This window comes from Narcine bancroftii, chromosome 5 (genome assembly GCF_036971445.1).
Source record: "Narcine bancroftii isolate sNarBan1 chromosome 5, sNarBan1.hap1, whole genome shotgun sequence".
NCBI classification, from domain to species: domain Eukaryota; kingdom Metazoa; phylum Chordata; class Chondrichthyes; order Torpediniformes; family Narcinidae; genus Narcine; species Narcine bancroftii.
Window position 1 is genome coordinate 201,049,394 of NC_091473.1, and position 13,666 is coordinate 201,063,059.

The 13,666-nt window shown below is 44.1% G+C and overlaps 2 protein-coding genes across 2 annotated transcripts; one reads left to right on the plus strand and one right to left on the minus strand.

The window, feature by feature from the left end:
- Positions 1 to 12: 12 nt before the first annotated feature.
- LOC138764560 (uncharacterized) lies at positions 13 to 7,055 on the minus strand. Its single transcript, XM_069940650.1, has 2 exons — positions 4,644 to 7,055; positions 13 to 1,376 (listed from the first exon to the last, which is right to left on the minus strand). Exon 1 carries the CDS (start codon positions 6,029 to 6,031, stop codon positions 5,117 to 5,119), a length of 915 nt encoding a protein of 304 aa, XP_069796751.1. The 5' UTR covers positions 6,032 to 7,055; the 3' UTR covers positions 13 to 1,376; positions 4,644 to 5,116.
- A 1,494-nt stretch (positions 7,056 to 8,549) lies between these two features.
- Positions 8,550 to 8,946, plus strand: LOC138765465 (zinc finger protein 239-like). The gene is made up of 2 exons (XM_069942505.1): positions 8,550 to 8,599; positions 8,646 to 8,946. Exons 1-2 carry the CDS (start codon positions 8,550 to 8,552, stop codon positions 8,944 to 8,946), a joined length of 351 nt encoding a protein of 116 aa, XP_069798606.1.
- Positions 8,947 to 13,666: the final 4,720 nt, after the last annotated feature.

Consider the following 13,666-nt stretch of genomic DNA (forward strand, 5'->3'; position numbering starts at 1 on the left):
TGTCACGACAAGCTTTATTTACAAGTCTGCAGAGTTAGACTCAACTGGCTTCTCACCAGTTAAGCCCCGATACATACAGTGCATTGATTTTTATACCCTTATTGTTTGCCCTTCCCCTTCTTATTAATACGGTTTTAATTGGTTAGTATTGCAAAAGCATTCTAAGTATAACTGCATTTTTAATTATCACGTTCGTTACGTACGCTGCGAACTCTACATACACTAAATTCTGTTTCTCACCCTTCTTATCAATCTTTTGTCTCCTGCATGTCTCTCACTATGACCATGAAAAGATAGGTTTAAAAAAAACATATCCAGCTGAACCTTTTGTCCTTGGCTGCTAGTAAGTTCCCTGTCCGTTCTGGCTTCCCCTTTTATGATTAATCATCACATTTTAACTTAAGCCATTTAAACCTAAATTCTCTATATATAACAATCCACCCCTTTCTCTCCTTAAAATGTGTGTATTATATATATATGAATGGGGATTTTAACTCGGGGAAGAGAAACGTTTCATGATAAATTAATCTCGTGCTGAAGTGGACCCCCGCAGACCCAACAATTGGTTACATTAAAAGTTCCTGCAATTCTAGTTGCAAGATCAACAAAAAGGTTATCTCCCCCAACTGCGTGACCGAAACTTTCATGGTTATTTGGATGGACTCGAACTAAGTCCGGCTGTCTTAAAGGGGCAGGCACTTTCGAGTGTGGAGTGGAACTTCTCATTGGAACAGTACGCTGGTGTATGCAAAACCAGAGTCCATCAGGGCATGGTGGGCCTGAGTCACCCTTCCAACCGTTAAGAGGGAAAGGAGTGGTATTAGGAATCTGTATATAATGACCCATATTATTTCCTTCTTTTTCCACACAAGGGGTATATGGATGTTGGGTGGTATTTTCTGCCCAGCATTTCTCAGGAACTGAGGTATGGGAAATAAAATTACCCTCCTTTCTTCCCCAAATGTGGTCCTGAAACAGGACCACTGTGTCTCTGCATTTCTTACATTTCACACCTGATAAAGACATAGGCAAACTAAGAAAAATCAAAGAACATAACAATAACATTGTGAATCAAGTCTTTCTGCGAAATCGCAAAGTAAGAGGTTTTTCTCCAGGAACACAAGTCCACTCTGAGTTCGTATCAGGGTCCTGAGGCGCCTCTACAGGTCCCTTAAATCTGGATGCATGCGTCCACCCCTTCTCTCTTGTTCGTGCTGCAGCCTCTGTAGTTAAGAGAACTTGGTATGGACCTTCCCACTGGGGCTGGAGTTTTTCAGTTTTCCAGGTCTTGATGAGAATCCAGTCTCCTGGTTCCACTTTGTGTAAAGAAAAGTCTAGAGGCGGTGTTTGTGCCAATAGTCCTCTCTTTCGTAAATCTGTAAGAGAGCCCTCAACTGTACTCCAGAAGGGAAGCCCAAACATCATTTCATAAGGGGACAATCCTACATCTTTTCGTGGGGCAGTACGAATTCTCAATAAAGCCAGGGGCAGACACTTTATCCAAGGCATTTTAGTTTCCACCATTAATTTTGTCAATTGCATTTTTAGGGTTCCATTCATACGTTCAACCCTCCCTGAGCTTTGTGGATGCCAAGGGGTATGCAATTTCCAAGAGACCTGTAATGCATTACAAATCAATTGCTGGATTTTTGAAGAAAAATGTGGACCCCTGTCTGAGTCTATAGAATCCATTATACCATATCTGGGGATTATCTGCTCTAGGAGGAGGCGAGCTACTGTAGAGGCTGTAGCATTTACTGTTGGGAAGGCTTCCACCCATCGGGTAAAGTGATCTATTACCACCAATAGATACTTCCATCTTTGGACTTGAGGTAACTCTGTGAAGTCGATCTGAATACGTTGAAAAGGGTGTATGGCTAATGGTTGACCTCCCATGGTCCCTGTCCTCATTACTTTCTTATTAATTTTTGTGCATAGGTGACAATTCTGCACTTCCTGTTGGGCCAAGGTGTAGATTCCTTTACACACATATTCTCGAAGCACTGTGTCACATAAGGCTTGGGTGCCCCAGTGGCTCTGATGATGCAGGTGTTTTAAAATATTGCGAGTTATTTCTTTATTTAGAACCATTCTTCCATCTGGTGTCTTCCATGTTCCATCAGGCAGCTGGCTTGCGCCCAGCTGAGCCATGTCCTTTTCTTCCTTAGCAGTGAAAATGGGAGCCTTCTTTATGCCTTGTCTTATTGGGATTAAGGTCAGCAAACGGACTTCTTGTTGCATGGCTGCCCTTTTGGCTTCTTCATCAGCCAGTCTGTTTCCAATTGCTGTCGGGGTATCTCCCCTTTGATGGCTTGGTATGTAGACCACTGCTATTTCCTGGGGTAATGTCAAGGCTTCTAAAGTCAGAGTAATCATCTGTTCGTGTGCCAATTCCTTTCCTCTTGATGTAATTAGACCACGCTCCTTCCAGATCTTACCAAAGGTATGCTCTACCCCGTATGCGTATTTGGAATCAGTGTAAATCGTTCCAATTTTCTTTGCCAGTATTCTGAGGGCTCTCTGCAAGGCATATAGTTCACAGGATTGTGCTGACCAGCTTCCGGGTAGTCTCGTGGATTCTACTACTTTCCAAGTATTTCCTTCTATTATAGCATACCCACTTCTTCTCATTCCGTCAACACATCTGGCAGAGCCGTCAATGTAGAATTCATATCCTTCTCCCAGCGGAGTATCGCAAAGATCTTCTCGGGTCTTGGTCTGAAGATCTGTCAACTCGACACAGTCGTGCTCCACCTCTCTCTCTGTTTCACTGCCGTATAAAAACTGAGCTGGGTTGCAGCTATTAATCTTTGCAAACTGTAGATCTTCTCCAACCATTAAAATGGTTTCATACTTTAATATGCGAGAATTTAATATGCGAGAATGGGCAGTTTGTGTTAATAAAACACTCACAGAATGGGAGGTGTACACAGTCATCTTTCCTCCAAAAGTAAGTTTACGTGCTTCCTCTACCAACAGAGCAGCAGCCGCTACTCCCTGGATACACGTCGGCCATCCGCGAGACACTGGGTCCATCATTTTTGAAAGGAAAGCCACTGGGTGTCGCTGACCGCCTTTTTCCTGTGTTAAAACTCCCACAGCTGTTCCTTGGTTATGAGTGACAAATAGCTGGAAGGGCTGTTTTAAAGAGGGCAGAGTGAGTACTGGGGCTCGTGTCAGGCGATGCTTCAAGTCCTCAAACCATCCCTCCTCCTCCTGGGTCCATTTCAATGGATATTCATTTTCATTTGTCAGTTTTTCATACATAAACTTCACCAAAGCTGAGTAGTCCTCTATCCATAACCTACAGTAACCTAAGAGTCCCAGGAATTGTCTTATTTCCTTCATATTACGGGGTAACGGCATTCTAGTGATTCCCGCAATCCGTTCAGGGGTAATCCGTTTCTGTCCTTTACTTATCTGGTGTCCCAGATATACCACAGTTCTCTCAACGAACTGTAACTTGTTCCTGGACACCCGTAGACCCTTTTTCCCCAGATAATTCAAGAGTCTAATTGTATCTCCCCTCATTTCTTGTTCCTTGGGTCCTGATAATAGTAAATCGTCCACATACTGCATTAGTTGGGAATCATCAGATTGTGGATAGTCCACCAGGATTTGTTCTAGCATTTGTCCAAACAGGTTCGGAGATTCAGTGAACCCTTGGGGCAATACAGTCCACCGAAGCTGTCTCCGTCTACCTGTCCATGGATTTTCCCATTCAAACGCAAACATATCTCTACTTTCCTCTTCTAATGGACACGTCCAGAAGGCATCCTTCAAATCGATAACACTAAACCACTCATGGTCTGGGGGAATCCGACTCATAATAGTATAGGGATTAGGCACCACTGGGTGGCGGGTCTGAACAATAGCATTCAAACTTCTTAGATTCTGAACTAGGCGATAGGATCCATCTGACTTTTTCACTGGGAGTATAGGGGTGTTATAAGGTGACATACATTCTTCTAATAGTCCATCTCGTATTAGAGTCTCAATTACCGGCTGTAGCCCTTTTCTCCCTTCCAAAGAAATAGGATACTGACGTTTCCTTACCGGCTGATGACCTGGTATTAATGTGACATGTAAAGGTGGGATGTCCAGACCTCCTCGATTTCCCTCCTTATACCAGACTCTCTCGTCAATCTGCCGTTCATCCTCTTCCTTTAAAGTACAGAGGTGGACTCGCACTTCTCCGTCCACAGGGAGAGCACCCAAACCTAGGAGAGCCTGTAAGTCCCTTCCTAGGAGGTTAAATCCAGCCGACGGTAACAACAAGAGGTCTTGTACCCCTTCTCTTTCTTCCAGTTTCACTGTTACTTGGGGAATTATTGATACCATTCTGGGAGCCCCTTCTATCCCAGAAATAGTCAAATTACTTTTTACAGGTTCAGTTCCGATTGGCACAGTTATTACACTTCTTCGTTCCGCTCCTGTGTCCACCATAAACACCACCTCTTCTCCCTTGGGACCAATTTTTAGTTTTACCAAGGGTTCCCTCTTATACTTGGTCCCCAACATTTGGAACCCCTGACCCCCCCTAATCTTCTTCCATAAGTTCGAGGGCACGCAATTCCCTCTTGTATCGGGGGCATTCCCTCTTAAAGTGTCCTTCCTCATTGCAGTAATAGCACTTAACGAACCTTCGGGGTCTTCCCTCTCTTGGATATCTTGGATTGTTTAGAGGAAGGTTTTGTTTTCTTTCCCCTCTGGATTCGGCATTCATCTGTCGGATAGTCTGTACCATAACCTTTGTCGCCCTCTTTTGATCTTCTTCTTCTCTCTAAACATATACTTTTTGCGCCTTTTTTAACAGGTCGCTTAGGGGTTTTTCGCTCCAGTCCTCCTCCTTTTCTAGTTTCTTTCTAATGTCCTGCCATGATTTGGAAACAAATTCAATTCGAATAAGCTGTTCACCCATTGGTGTACTAGGGTCCACGCCCGCATACTGTTGGACATTCTTTCTCACCCTCTCCAAAAAATCAGTAGGGGACTCGTCTTTCCCCTGGTGGTTCCCAAATGCCTTGGTGAAATTGTGACCCTTTGGCACAGCCTCCCGTATCCCTTTAATTGTCCACTCTCTATATTGTCTCATACTTGCCAATCCCTCGGGTGTTCATTTGTCCCACCTGGGTTCATTTAAGGGATATTTTTGTTCATGGGGTCTGGGGTCCCCAGGTTGTTCATATTCCCACATGAGGAGGGCAGCCCGTCGAATCATCTGCCTCTCCTGGGATGAGAATAATGTTCCCATTATTGCCTGCATCTCTTCCCACGTATATGTGTTTGGTCCCAGGAATTGGTCGAGCTGTTCGGCCAGTCCTATAGGATCTTCCAATAACTTTTTCATTTCTTTCTTAAATCCCCGCACCTCTGTACTAGTTAGGGGAACATTCACATATCCCGTTCCCCCTCCCGGTCCTCCCATAGGAACTTCCCTCAGGGGATTTAGGCTTATTGAAAACTTTGATGGTCCTGGACCAGTCTGGGATCTTGTCCAGGGTCGGTTTACCGGTGGAAGTTTAGGGTCCGACTCCCTTAATTCATTCTTTTTTTCCCGGCCCCTTTCGGGGCAATCAGATTCATCACCTTTCCCCTCCGGTAATGAGCTTTCCTCGGGCGCAGTAGGCACCGGGGGAATATAAGGAGGGGGAAGGTTGTCCAGAGGTTCCCACTTCTTTTCTCCCGCTACCCTCAATTTAAAACATTTTGTTAAGGATCCTGGCCAGGGAACCCAACAAAATGCATATGCTGACTCTTCTTGATTCACCTTTGGTCTCGAATTTACATATATGTTTAATGCTTGTCTAACCCAATCCTCATCAGATCCAAATTTCGGCCACCAGACCGAGGAACCTTTAATAGGTTGTTTCGACCAAAGGAGACAATATTGAACCATCTTTTTCTTGTTTTTGTCTCGATATCTTTTACTAGCCCAATTTTCAAACATTCTCCCCAAAGGGCTGTCAAGGGGAACTCCCAGGAATTGTCCTGAATTTTCAGACGAACCCTTAGATTTTGATCCTCCCATTTTCCCACCTAGATCTGTTTATCGTTGCTGAGGACCCTCTCGTTCTGGACCCTACTCCCTTCTTCTCAGACGCCTCGTCGGAGGTACTGCCCTCCTTCGGTTACCGCTGAGGTTTCCCTGGGGTTGACCCCTCTCTTCTCGGCACTTCGTCGGAGGTGCTGTCCCTCCTTCGGTTACCGCCGAGGTTTCCCTGGGGTCTATCCTAGAGTCCCACGACAGGGTCCTCACGCCACGACAAAAGCTCTATACCTGATCTATTACGTTAGGTTTTTTTTTTTATCCAAACAGGTGTATCCCGTTACACCTGTTACCCAATCCCCACATCACAATCGTAAGTCGTCACTTACCGGTGTCTTCCTGGGGATTGAACCGTCACCCTTCTCCTCTCCGTCTTGTCGTGTCACCTTGTCCGGATACCACTCGCTCAAGCCGCCCGAAGCGACGAGCAAGGGACTAGGAGCCGCTGAACTCAGCGGGGTGCACCGCCTCCGATGTCCCTCTTCTCGCCTCCCCCCACGGCTGGAGTGTAGATCCCGGACGAGCCCCCATTTGTCAGAAATAAAACTTCTCACACATGAGTCTCTTTAAAACTGATGACACGACAAGCTTTATTTACAAGTCTGCAGAGTTGGACTCAACTGGATTCTCACCAGTTAAGCCCCGATACATACAGTGCATTGATTTTTATACCCTTATTGTTTGCCCTTCCCCTTCTTATTTATACGGTTTTAATTGGTTAGTATTGCAAAAGCATTCTAAGTATAACTGCATTTTTAATTATCACGTTCGTTACGTACGCTGCGAACTCTACATACACTAAATTCTGTTTCTCACCCTTCTTATCAATCTTTTGTCTCCTGCATGTCTCTCACTATGACCATGAAAAGATAGGTTTAAAAAAAAACATATCCAGCTGAACCTTTTGTCCTTGGCTGCTAGTAAGCTCCCTGTCCGTTCTGGCTTCCCCTTTTATGATTAATCATCACATTTTAACTTAAGCCATTTAAACCTAAATTCTCTATATATAACACCAGTCGCACCCGGATCCCTGGCGCTGTAATAACGTTGCGCTGGTCGCTCCGCTCTGCGGGAGGGTCTCAGCGGGTCGAGTAGCATCGGTGGAAGAGAAAAAGAATCCGCAACGTGGCCAGCGCCTTCCGACGCCCCCTCTCATCACGGTTATACAAAATGTTCCCTGATATGTTCCGAGGAGGCGCTGGGAAATAATCCTGGAATATTTACTCCCCATTCAACAGAAAAACAATGACTCTTGTCGTCATCGTTGGTGGGATCTTTCTGTGCATTGATGGGGGTCGTGTTTCCTCCATTGGAGCATTCGCTGGGAGATTGATTTGGGAGACACGGGCCCGAGAACAGCCTGGTTTAAAGACAATCGCTCAGCGCCTTTCATGGTGATTACCATTACCCAGAAATCACTTCGACGAAGAAAGTGCCGTATCAACCTGTGGAAAAAAAACGGGAGGGCGCAGGCGCATGAGAGTTGATGTTACGTGCCCGTGAGCTGCACAATGCTGCATCTCGTCGTGACTGAAGGCGATGTTGAACCGGGCGCCGGGAGCAGAGCGCAGCACTGGGACCCGGAACGGGGGCTCCCGTGATTCCGGGGCATGTAACGGCCGACGAGAGGACGCTTCTCCCCAGGTCCCGACCCTCGTCCCAACTTCCCCGTTGATTTAACCTGCGGCCCAGCTCTCCGCGACCCTCTGAGCACGCGCTGTGAGGCCGGGCAGGACTGCATTGATATATCCCCTGGTCATATCCTCACAAGATGAACCAGTTTCAGTGCTCCAGCTGCAAGAAGAACTTTAAAACAGGGGTGTCAAACTCAAATTCACAGAGGGCCAAAATTAAAAACTTGGACTAAGTCGTGGACCAAACTAAATATTTATTGAAAATTTTCAACAATATCTGCATGTTTTTTGCATGTTAAACTTTTTCTTATTAAAATAAATGTTTAATAATAGTTTTGGTTAAACTCTTTCCAGAAGAAGCATTAACAAATGAAAAATAAAATATTCAATAAATAATATTTCTCTACAGCCTTTAAGCTCCTTTTAAATGTTTTTTTTTTCACAAGCCAACAAGTCAAAAAAATAACAACTTGCTTCAATGACAAACAGGTTTGTCTTTTAAAATGATGAACACATAGTCTGCCTCCCACCTGTCTTGAAAGGTCCTGTTTTCTGTCTTTCATTTGGCCATTTTTCGTAAGGGGTTTATTACATGTGAGTTGGGCGACAGGTCGCAGATGCTAATGAAAGTAAAGAGAGGAGATGGGGGCGATTAGCGGGCTGACGGGCCGGCGCCAACGCATTTGCAAAGCATTCTGGGATTTATAGTATTAGCTGTGCATGCGCTATACTGGCGCGGCGGCCAGCGGGCCAGCTCTAATACATATTTGATATGATCTTGCGGGCCAAATATAATTATATCACGGGCCAAATTTGGCCCGCGTGCCTGAGTTTGACATGTGTACTTTAAAAGGTTGAGTGAGTTAATGAAACACCATTGGTTCCACACCGGGGAAAAGCCGTTCGTCTGCCCCAAGTGCGGTAAGGGCTTCAACCAGACCTCCAGCCTGCGAATACACCAGGAGGTTCACCTGTCCTGAGTATGGGAAGAGGTTCGCCCAGACCACCCACCTGTTGAGTTACCAGCGGGTTCACACATGCTCCGAGTGCGTGATGAGCTTCACCTATACATCCAACCTGCCGAGACACCAGCAGTTTCATACAGGGGAGAGGCCCTTTACCTGCCCTGAGTGTGGGAAGGGCTTCACCCAGGCCTCCAGCCTGTTGACGCACCATCAGGTACACACTGGGGAGAGGCCTTTCAACTGCCTTGAGTGCAGGAAGAGGTTCGTTTGGTCCTTCCAACTGCTGAGACATCAGTAGATCCACACCAGGGTGAGGCCTTCAGTTGGCACAGTGTTGGAAGGGCTTCACCCAGACCTCCAGCCTGTCGATGCACCGGTGGGTCCACTCTGGGGAAAAGCCGATCATCTGTCCCAAGTGCGACAAGGGCTTCACCATTACTACCAACCTGCTGACCCACCAGCAGTTCTACACCAAGGAGATGCCATCCACCTGTCCTGACTCCAGCAAGAGCTTCACCAGGTTGCACAACCTTCTGATCCACCAGCAGGTCCACACCAGCGAGAGGCCCTTCACTTGCTTCAGCTGCGGAAAAAGCTTATCCCAGTCAGCAGGCCTGGGTAGCACCAGTGGGTCCACAAGTGAGTTGGATTCTGTTGCTGATCTGACCACACACCCCTGTCATTTCCACTGTCCTGTCCCCATCCAGCTGATCTTAATAGCTCCTGTAATTGTCCTGCAGCTGAATGTACTTGGCACATGCCAAATAAATGACCTGAACCATGAACATCCAACGTGTTGTCTGTTGAATAGTGAAGGCTGGACTTGGGCTTGAATTCGGATTATTTGAATGCTCCCCTTGGGACTGTTGTAAATCTTTTCCTTCTCCGCCCTCTAGTTTTAGATTCCCCTCCCCGGGGAAAAGATGACGACTGACGACTTTCTCCGTGCCCTTGGTCATTTTATAAATCTCCATAAAATCCTGCCTCCCTCAGCACCCTCTGCTCCAGCTTCTCCTCACAATTCACAAGATTGTTGATTCAATCTTTTTGGTTCATTCAGCCTCGTTTGAGGCAATTTCTCCGGAGTCCTATAATTTCCATTTCATTTCCTTTGGAAAGCAAGAGGGGTGGCACATTTGTTGTAGTGGTTAGTGCAATGCCTTTACAGAGCCATCGTTCGGGACGGGTTCAAATCCCACTCTAACTAATGTGTTTGTACATTCTCCCTGTGTCTGTGTGGGCTTTCCCCGGGGGCTCCGGTTTCCTCCCACCATTTGAAATGTTCCAGGGATGAAGGTCATTTGGGTGTAAATTGGACAGCATGGACTCATGGGCCGAAATTGCCTGTTACCATGCTGAATGTCTAAATTTGTTTTTTTGATTAAAATTTGAGTCTGTGTCCACCTGCCTTTGCTGCAGCTTCTCCCAGACTGATGCCAGCCCCAATCATTTTGCAGCCAACTCCTTTGGTTCTTCTCCCTTGCATCAAGTGGGAATTTCAATACAAAGTCCACAACCTCCAACAGGGTCCCACCACCAGACACACCTTTCCCGTCCCCTCTCCACAGGGACCCACTCCCTCTGCAACTCCCTCACCAACTCATTTTAACACTGACCTGTCAGTCTGTGGCCTCATATACTGCCAAGCTGAGGCTAATGTTATGGGCCCAGGGGACCCCAAAACCCAGCAGCAATAGAATTTCACCAAGGCAAATGGTTACTTAAACAAAAGTTACATTTAATTTTCTTTAAACATAAAAACAGAATCAAACTTCAACTTATTACTATTGTAGGGAGACACGTGATGGAGAAGTGGCTGGTCAGGTAAAGCCAGCCCTCTGCAGAGAAAGTTTAAAAAAAGACAGAAAAGCAAAGCTGTGAAATAAAACATTAAAAAGTTGCAAAATAAACAGTACAAGAGGAGCCTGAAGATGGCTCTGAAGAAGGAGAAGCCGACAACAACAAGTAAAGAAGAAGTGAAGAAATCACCCGACAAAAAAGAAGTCAGCCTTCCTGGAATCCGCGAGCAGGGAGCTCTCCTGAAGAAGATGCCCCAAGCTGCAAAGCCGGCAAGCGGGATGCTGCTAACACAATGTTGTTTGCATTCTGAGGAAGATGGTGAGGAAAGCGGATGCCGGCAGCAGGACGCTGCTAACTGCCATGGGGAAGGCAGTGATAGACACAGGCTTAATACTGAGCGACGATACGGAGTAAGGAAGAGAAACTCAAGAAGATAGAAAAACACAAGAAAAATCACAAGGGATAAAACAAATACAGATGGTGGATAAGGAGGATTTCGATAGACAAATAAAGACTTTAATGGAAACAATAATGGTTGAGTTTAAAGCTATTAGAAAGACTATGCAAGAGACAGATGCAAAAGTCCAAAGAATGGAGAATATAATGACAGAAATGAGAAAGTGAAGTGAAGAAGTGGAAGACAGATGTGGAAATGGAGGTGAACGAATTCAGAGAAAAATTGGAAGATAGAGATGAGATTAAGATGTCACATGACTTATTGGCCCAGAAAATTGACATTTTAAAGAACTTTAGTGGACATAATAATATAAAAATAGTGGGCCTGAAAGAAGGAGAAGAAGGCATGGATAGAAAAGGATTTATAAAATAATGGGTCCCACAGATTTGGGGAGTAGAAGAACTCCAAGAAGAGAGAGAAATTGAAAGAGTCCACAGGACACTGGCGCAAAAGCCGTAGCCACAGCAGAAACTGCACTCCATACATGACAAGGGAGAAAATATTGGAGCTGGCTGTTGGAAGAGAAAAAGAAAACAAGGAACCATTGGAGTGCAATGGAAAACAAAATTCTTCTTCCCAGATATAAGCTTCGATCTTTTCAAGAAGCGTAAGGAGTTCAACTTAACAAAAACTTTACTATGGAGGAAAGTTTAGAATTTTGTCTTGCGGCATCCTGCAGTTTGAAGGTTTTTGTCCCTGAGAGCCACCCCTGTGACTGCACCAAATGCTACACCCACATCTCCTGGCTCATCTCCCAAACAGTCCTTACAAGTGAAGCAACACTTCACTAGCGACTCTACAAGGCATCATTCACTGTGTCTGGGGCTTATGCTGGGGCCTCTACATCATTTTCAGATTCAGAAGAAGCTCGTCGTTTTGCAGATCAATTGCCAACTGAGCAACAAGAAGAAGAGGAAGGAAAATAACAAAAGGACTGTTAAGATAATGGTTATAAATAAGTTCAAAAGTTAATACTTGAAGTATAGATGTTTAAAAAAGAAAAAAATGCTTTGTTATATTTTTTAGAATATAATGATTTCTCTGTGGAGGGGGCTAGGGAGGGAGAGGATTTGCCCACTGTGTAATCTGTTGACATTTCCGGTATATGCCACAACCCATGTAGGAAAGGGAGTTATGGTTGTCTTGCGAGGTAGCAAGGACAACTCATTAAAGGGGGATTTAATGCTGCTTTCTTTACTACTGTTCTTTAACCTTTTTATAGTTTTTGTTATTTTATTACTAATTGTGTTGGTGCATATAGTAAAGAATGAGAACAATCAAAAGTTTGATTTTAGAAGAGAGATAGGGAAGTTGAATAGAGGTGAAAGTGGATTGATAGAATGAATACATTGAAATATATGAAATATTAATGGAATTCACAATCAAATCAAGAGGAAAAAGTTACTGACACTACTTAAAAAGGAAAAAATAGTTATAGCATTCATACAAGAAACAGACTTAACAGAGTCAGATCATCTCAAACTGAAGAGAGACTGGGTAGGTCACAAAGTAGCATCAATTCAAAAGCCGGGGGAGTAGCTATCCTAGTTAATAAAAAAATACCAGTTAAAATAGAGAAAAGTAATAACAGACCCAGCGGGTAGATGTGTAAAGGTGATGTGCCAGATTTATTCAGAATCTTGGAACTTGTTGAACATTTATGCACATAATGAAGATGACCAGAAATTTATACAGGACATTTTTTTAAAGATAGCAGACACTAGGGGGAGATTTTAATTTTAACCTTGAACCATCAATAGATAAAACTGGGAAGACTATTAAAAAAATAAAGCAGCCAAATTTACTTTAAATTCAATGCATGGTATGAAGATAAATGATATATGGAGAAAACAACATCCAAAAGAAAGATTATTCATATTATTCAAACAGACATAAAACCTTTTCTGGGATTGACATGTTCTTATTGTCACCACAGGTTCAAGGGAAAGTCCAAAAGACTGAATATAAGGCAAGACTTTTATCAGACCACTCACCCTTGCTCTAGAGAATATTCCACCAAAAACATACAGATAGAGGCTGAATCCTATGTTGTTAAAAAGACAAGGCTTTCAGAAATACATGGAACAACAAATTAAAATATACTTTGAGATAAACACAAATTCTGTAACAGACAAATTTATATTATGGGACGCAATGTAGGCCTTTATTAGGGGACAAATAATTAGTTATTCAACCAAGATTTAAAAAGAATACAATTGGGAAATAGAGCATTTAGAAAAACATACGGTAACTATAGAGAAAGATTTAATGAAAAGGAGGATATGGAACAAAAGAGAATTGACACATGACAAATATACCAAGTGGAGAAAAATATTATAAAAACAAAACAAAGATATTTTGAATTAGGAGAGAAAACACACAAAATTTTGTCTGGGCAACTGAAAGCAAAACAAGCAATAAGGACTATTATAGCAACAAGCAAGAGGGATAAACAGGTTTCATATAGTCCGTTAGAGATCAATGAGAATTTTAAGAAATGTTTAAAAAATCCTTCCCCATCAAAACTGTGTTCAAAGTCCTTGCCTTTGAGACCTTCTAAACCTGTTTCTTCACTCATAATTGGCGCTGCGAGCAGGGTCTCAAGAGTCCTTGCTGGACACAGGTATGGGGAAATGTTCTGGAACAGGGGCAAAAAAGCCAGTGCAGGCACCAAAGATAGGATTCCCAAGTGGATAGATGAAAGGGAGGGATTTGAGTGCATTCTGGCAGACCACCAGTGGAGTGGTCTGAACAATTGGAC

What these genes read in the sequence shown, in the direction of transcription:
- LOC138764560 (XM_069940650.1), bottom strand. Translation starts at nt 6,031, where the DNA reads ATGGGAGGATCAAAATCTAAGGGTTCGTCTGAAAATTCAGGACAATTC.
- LOC138765465 (XM_069942505.1), top strand. Translation starts at nt 8,550, where the DNA reads ATGAAACACCATTGGTTCCACACCGGGGAAAAGCCGTTCGTCTGCCCC. An exon ending in AAGCCGTTCGTCTGCCCCAA is followed by an intron (nt 8,600 to 8,645) that starts GTGCGGTAAGGG and finishes CGAATACACCAG; the next exon opens with GAGGTTCACCTGTCCTGAGT.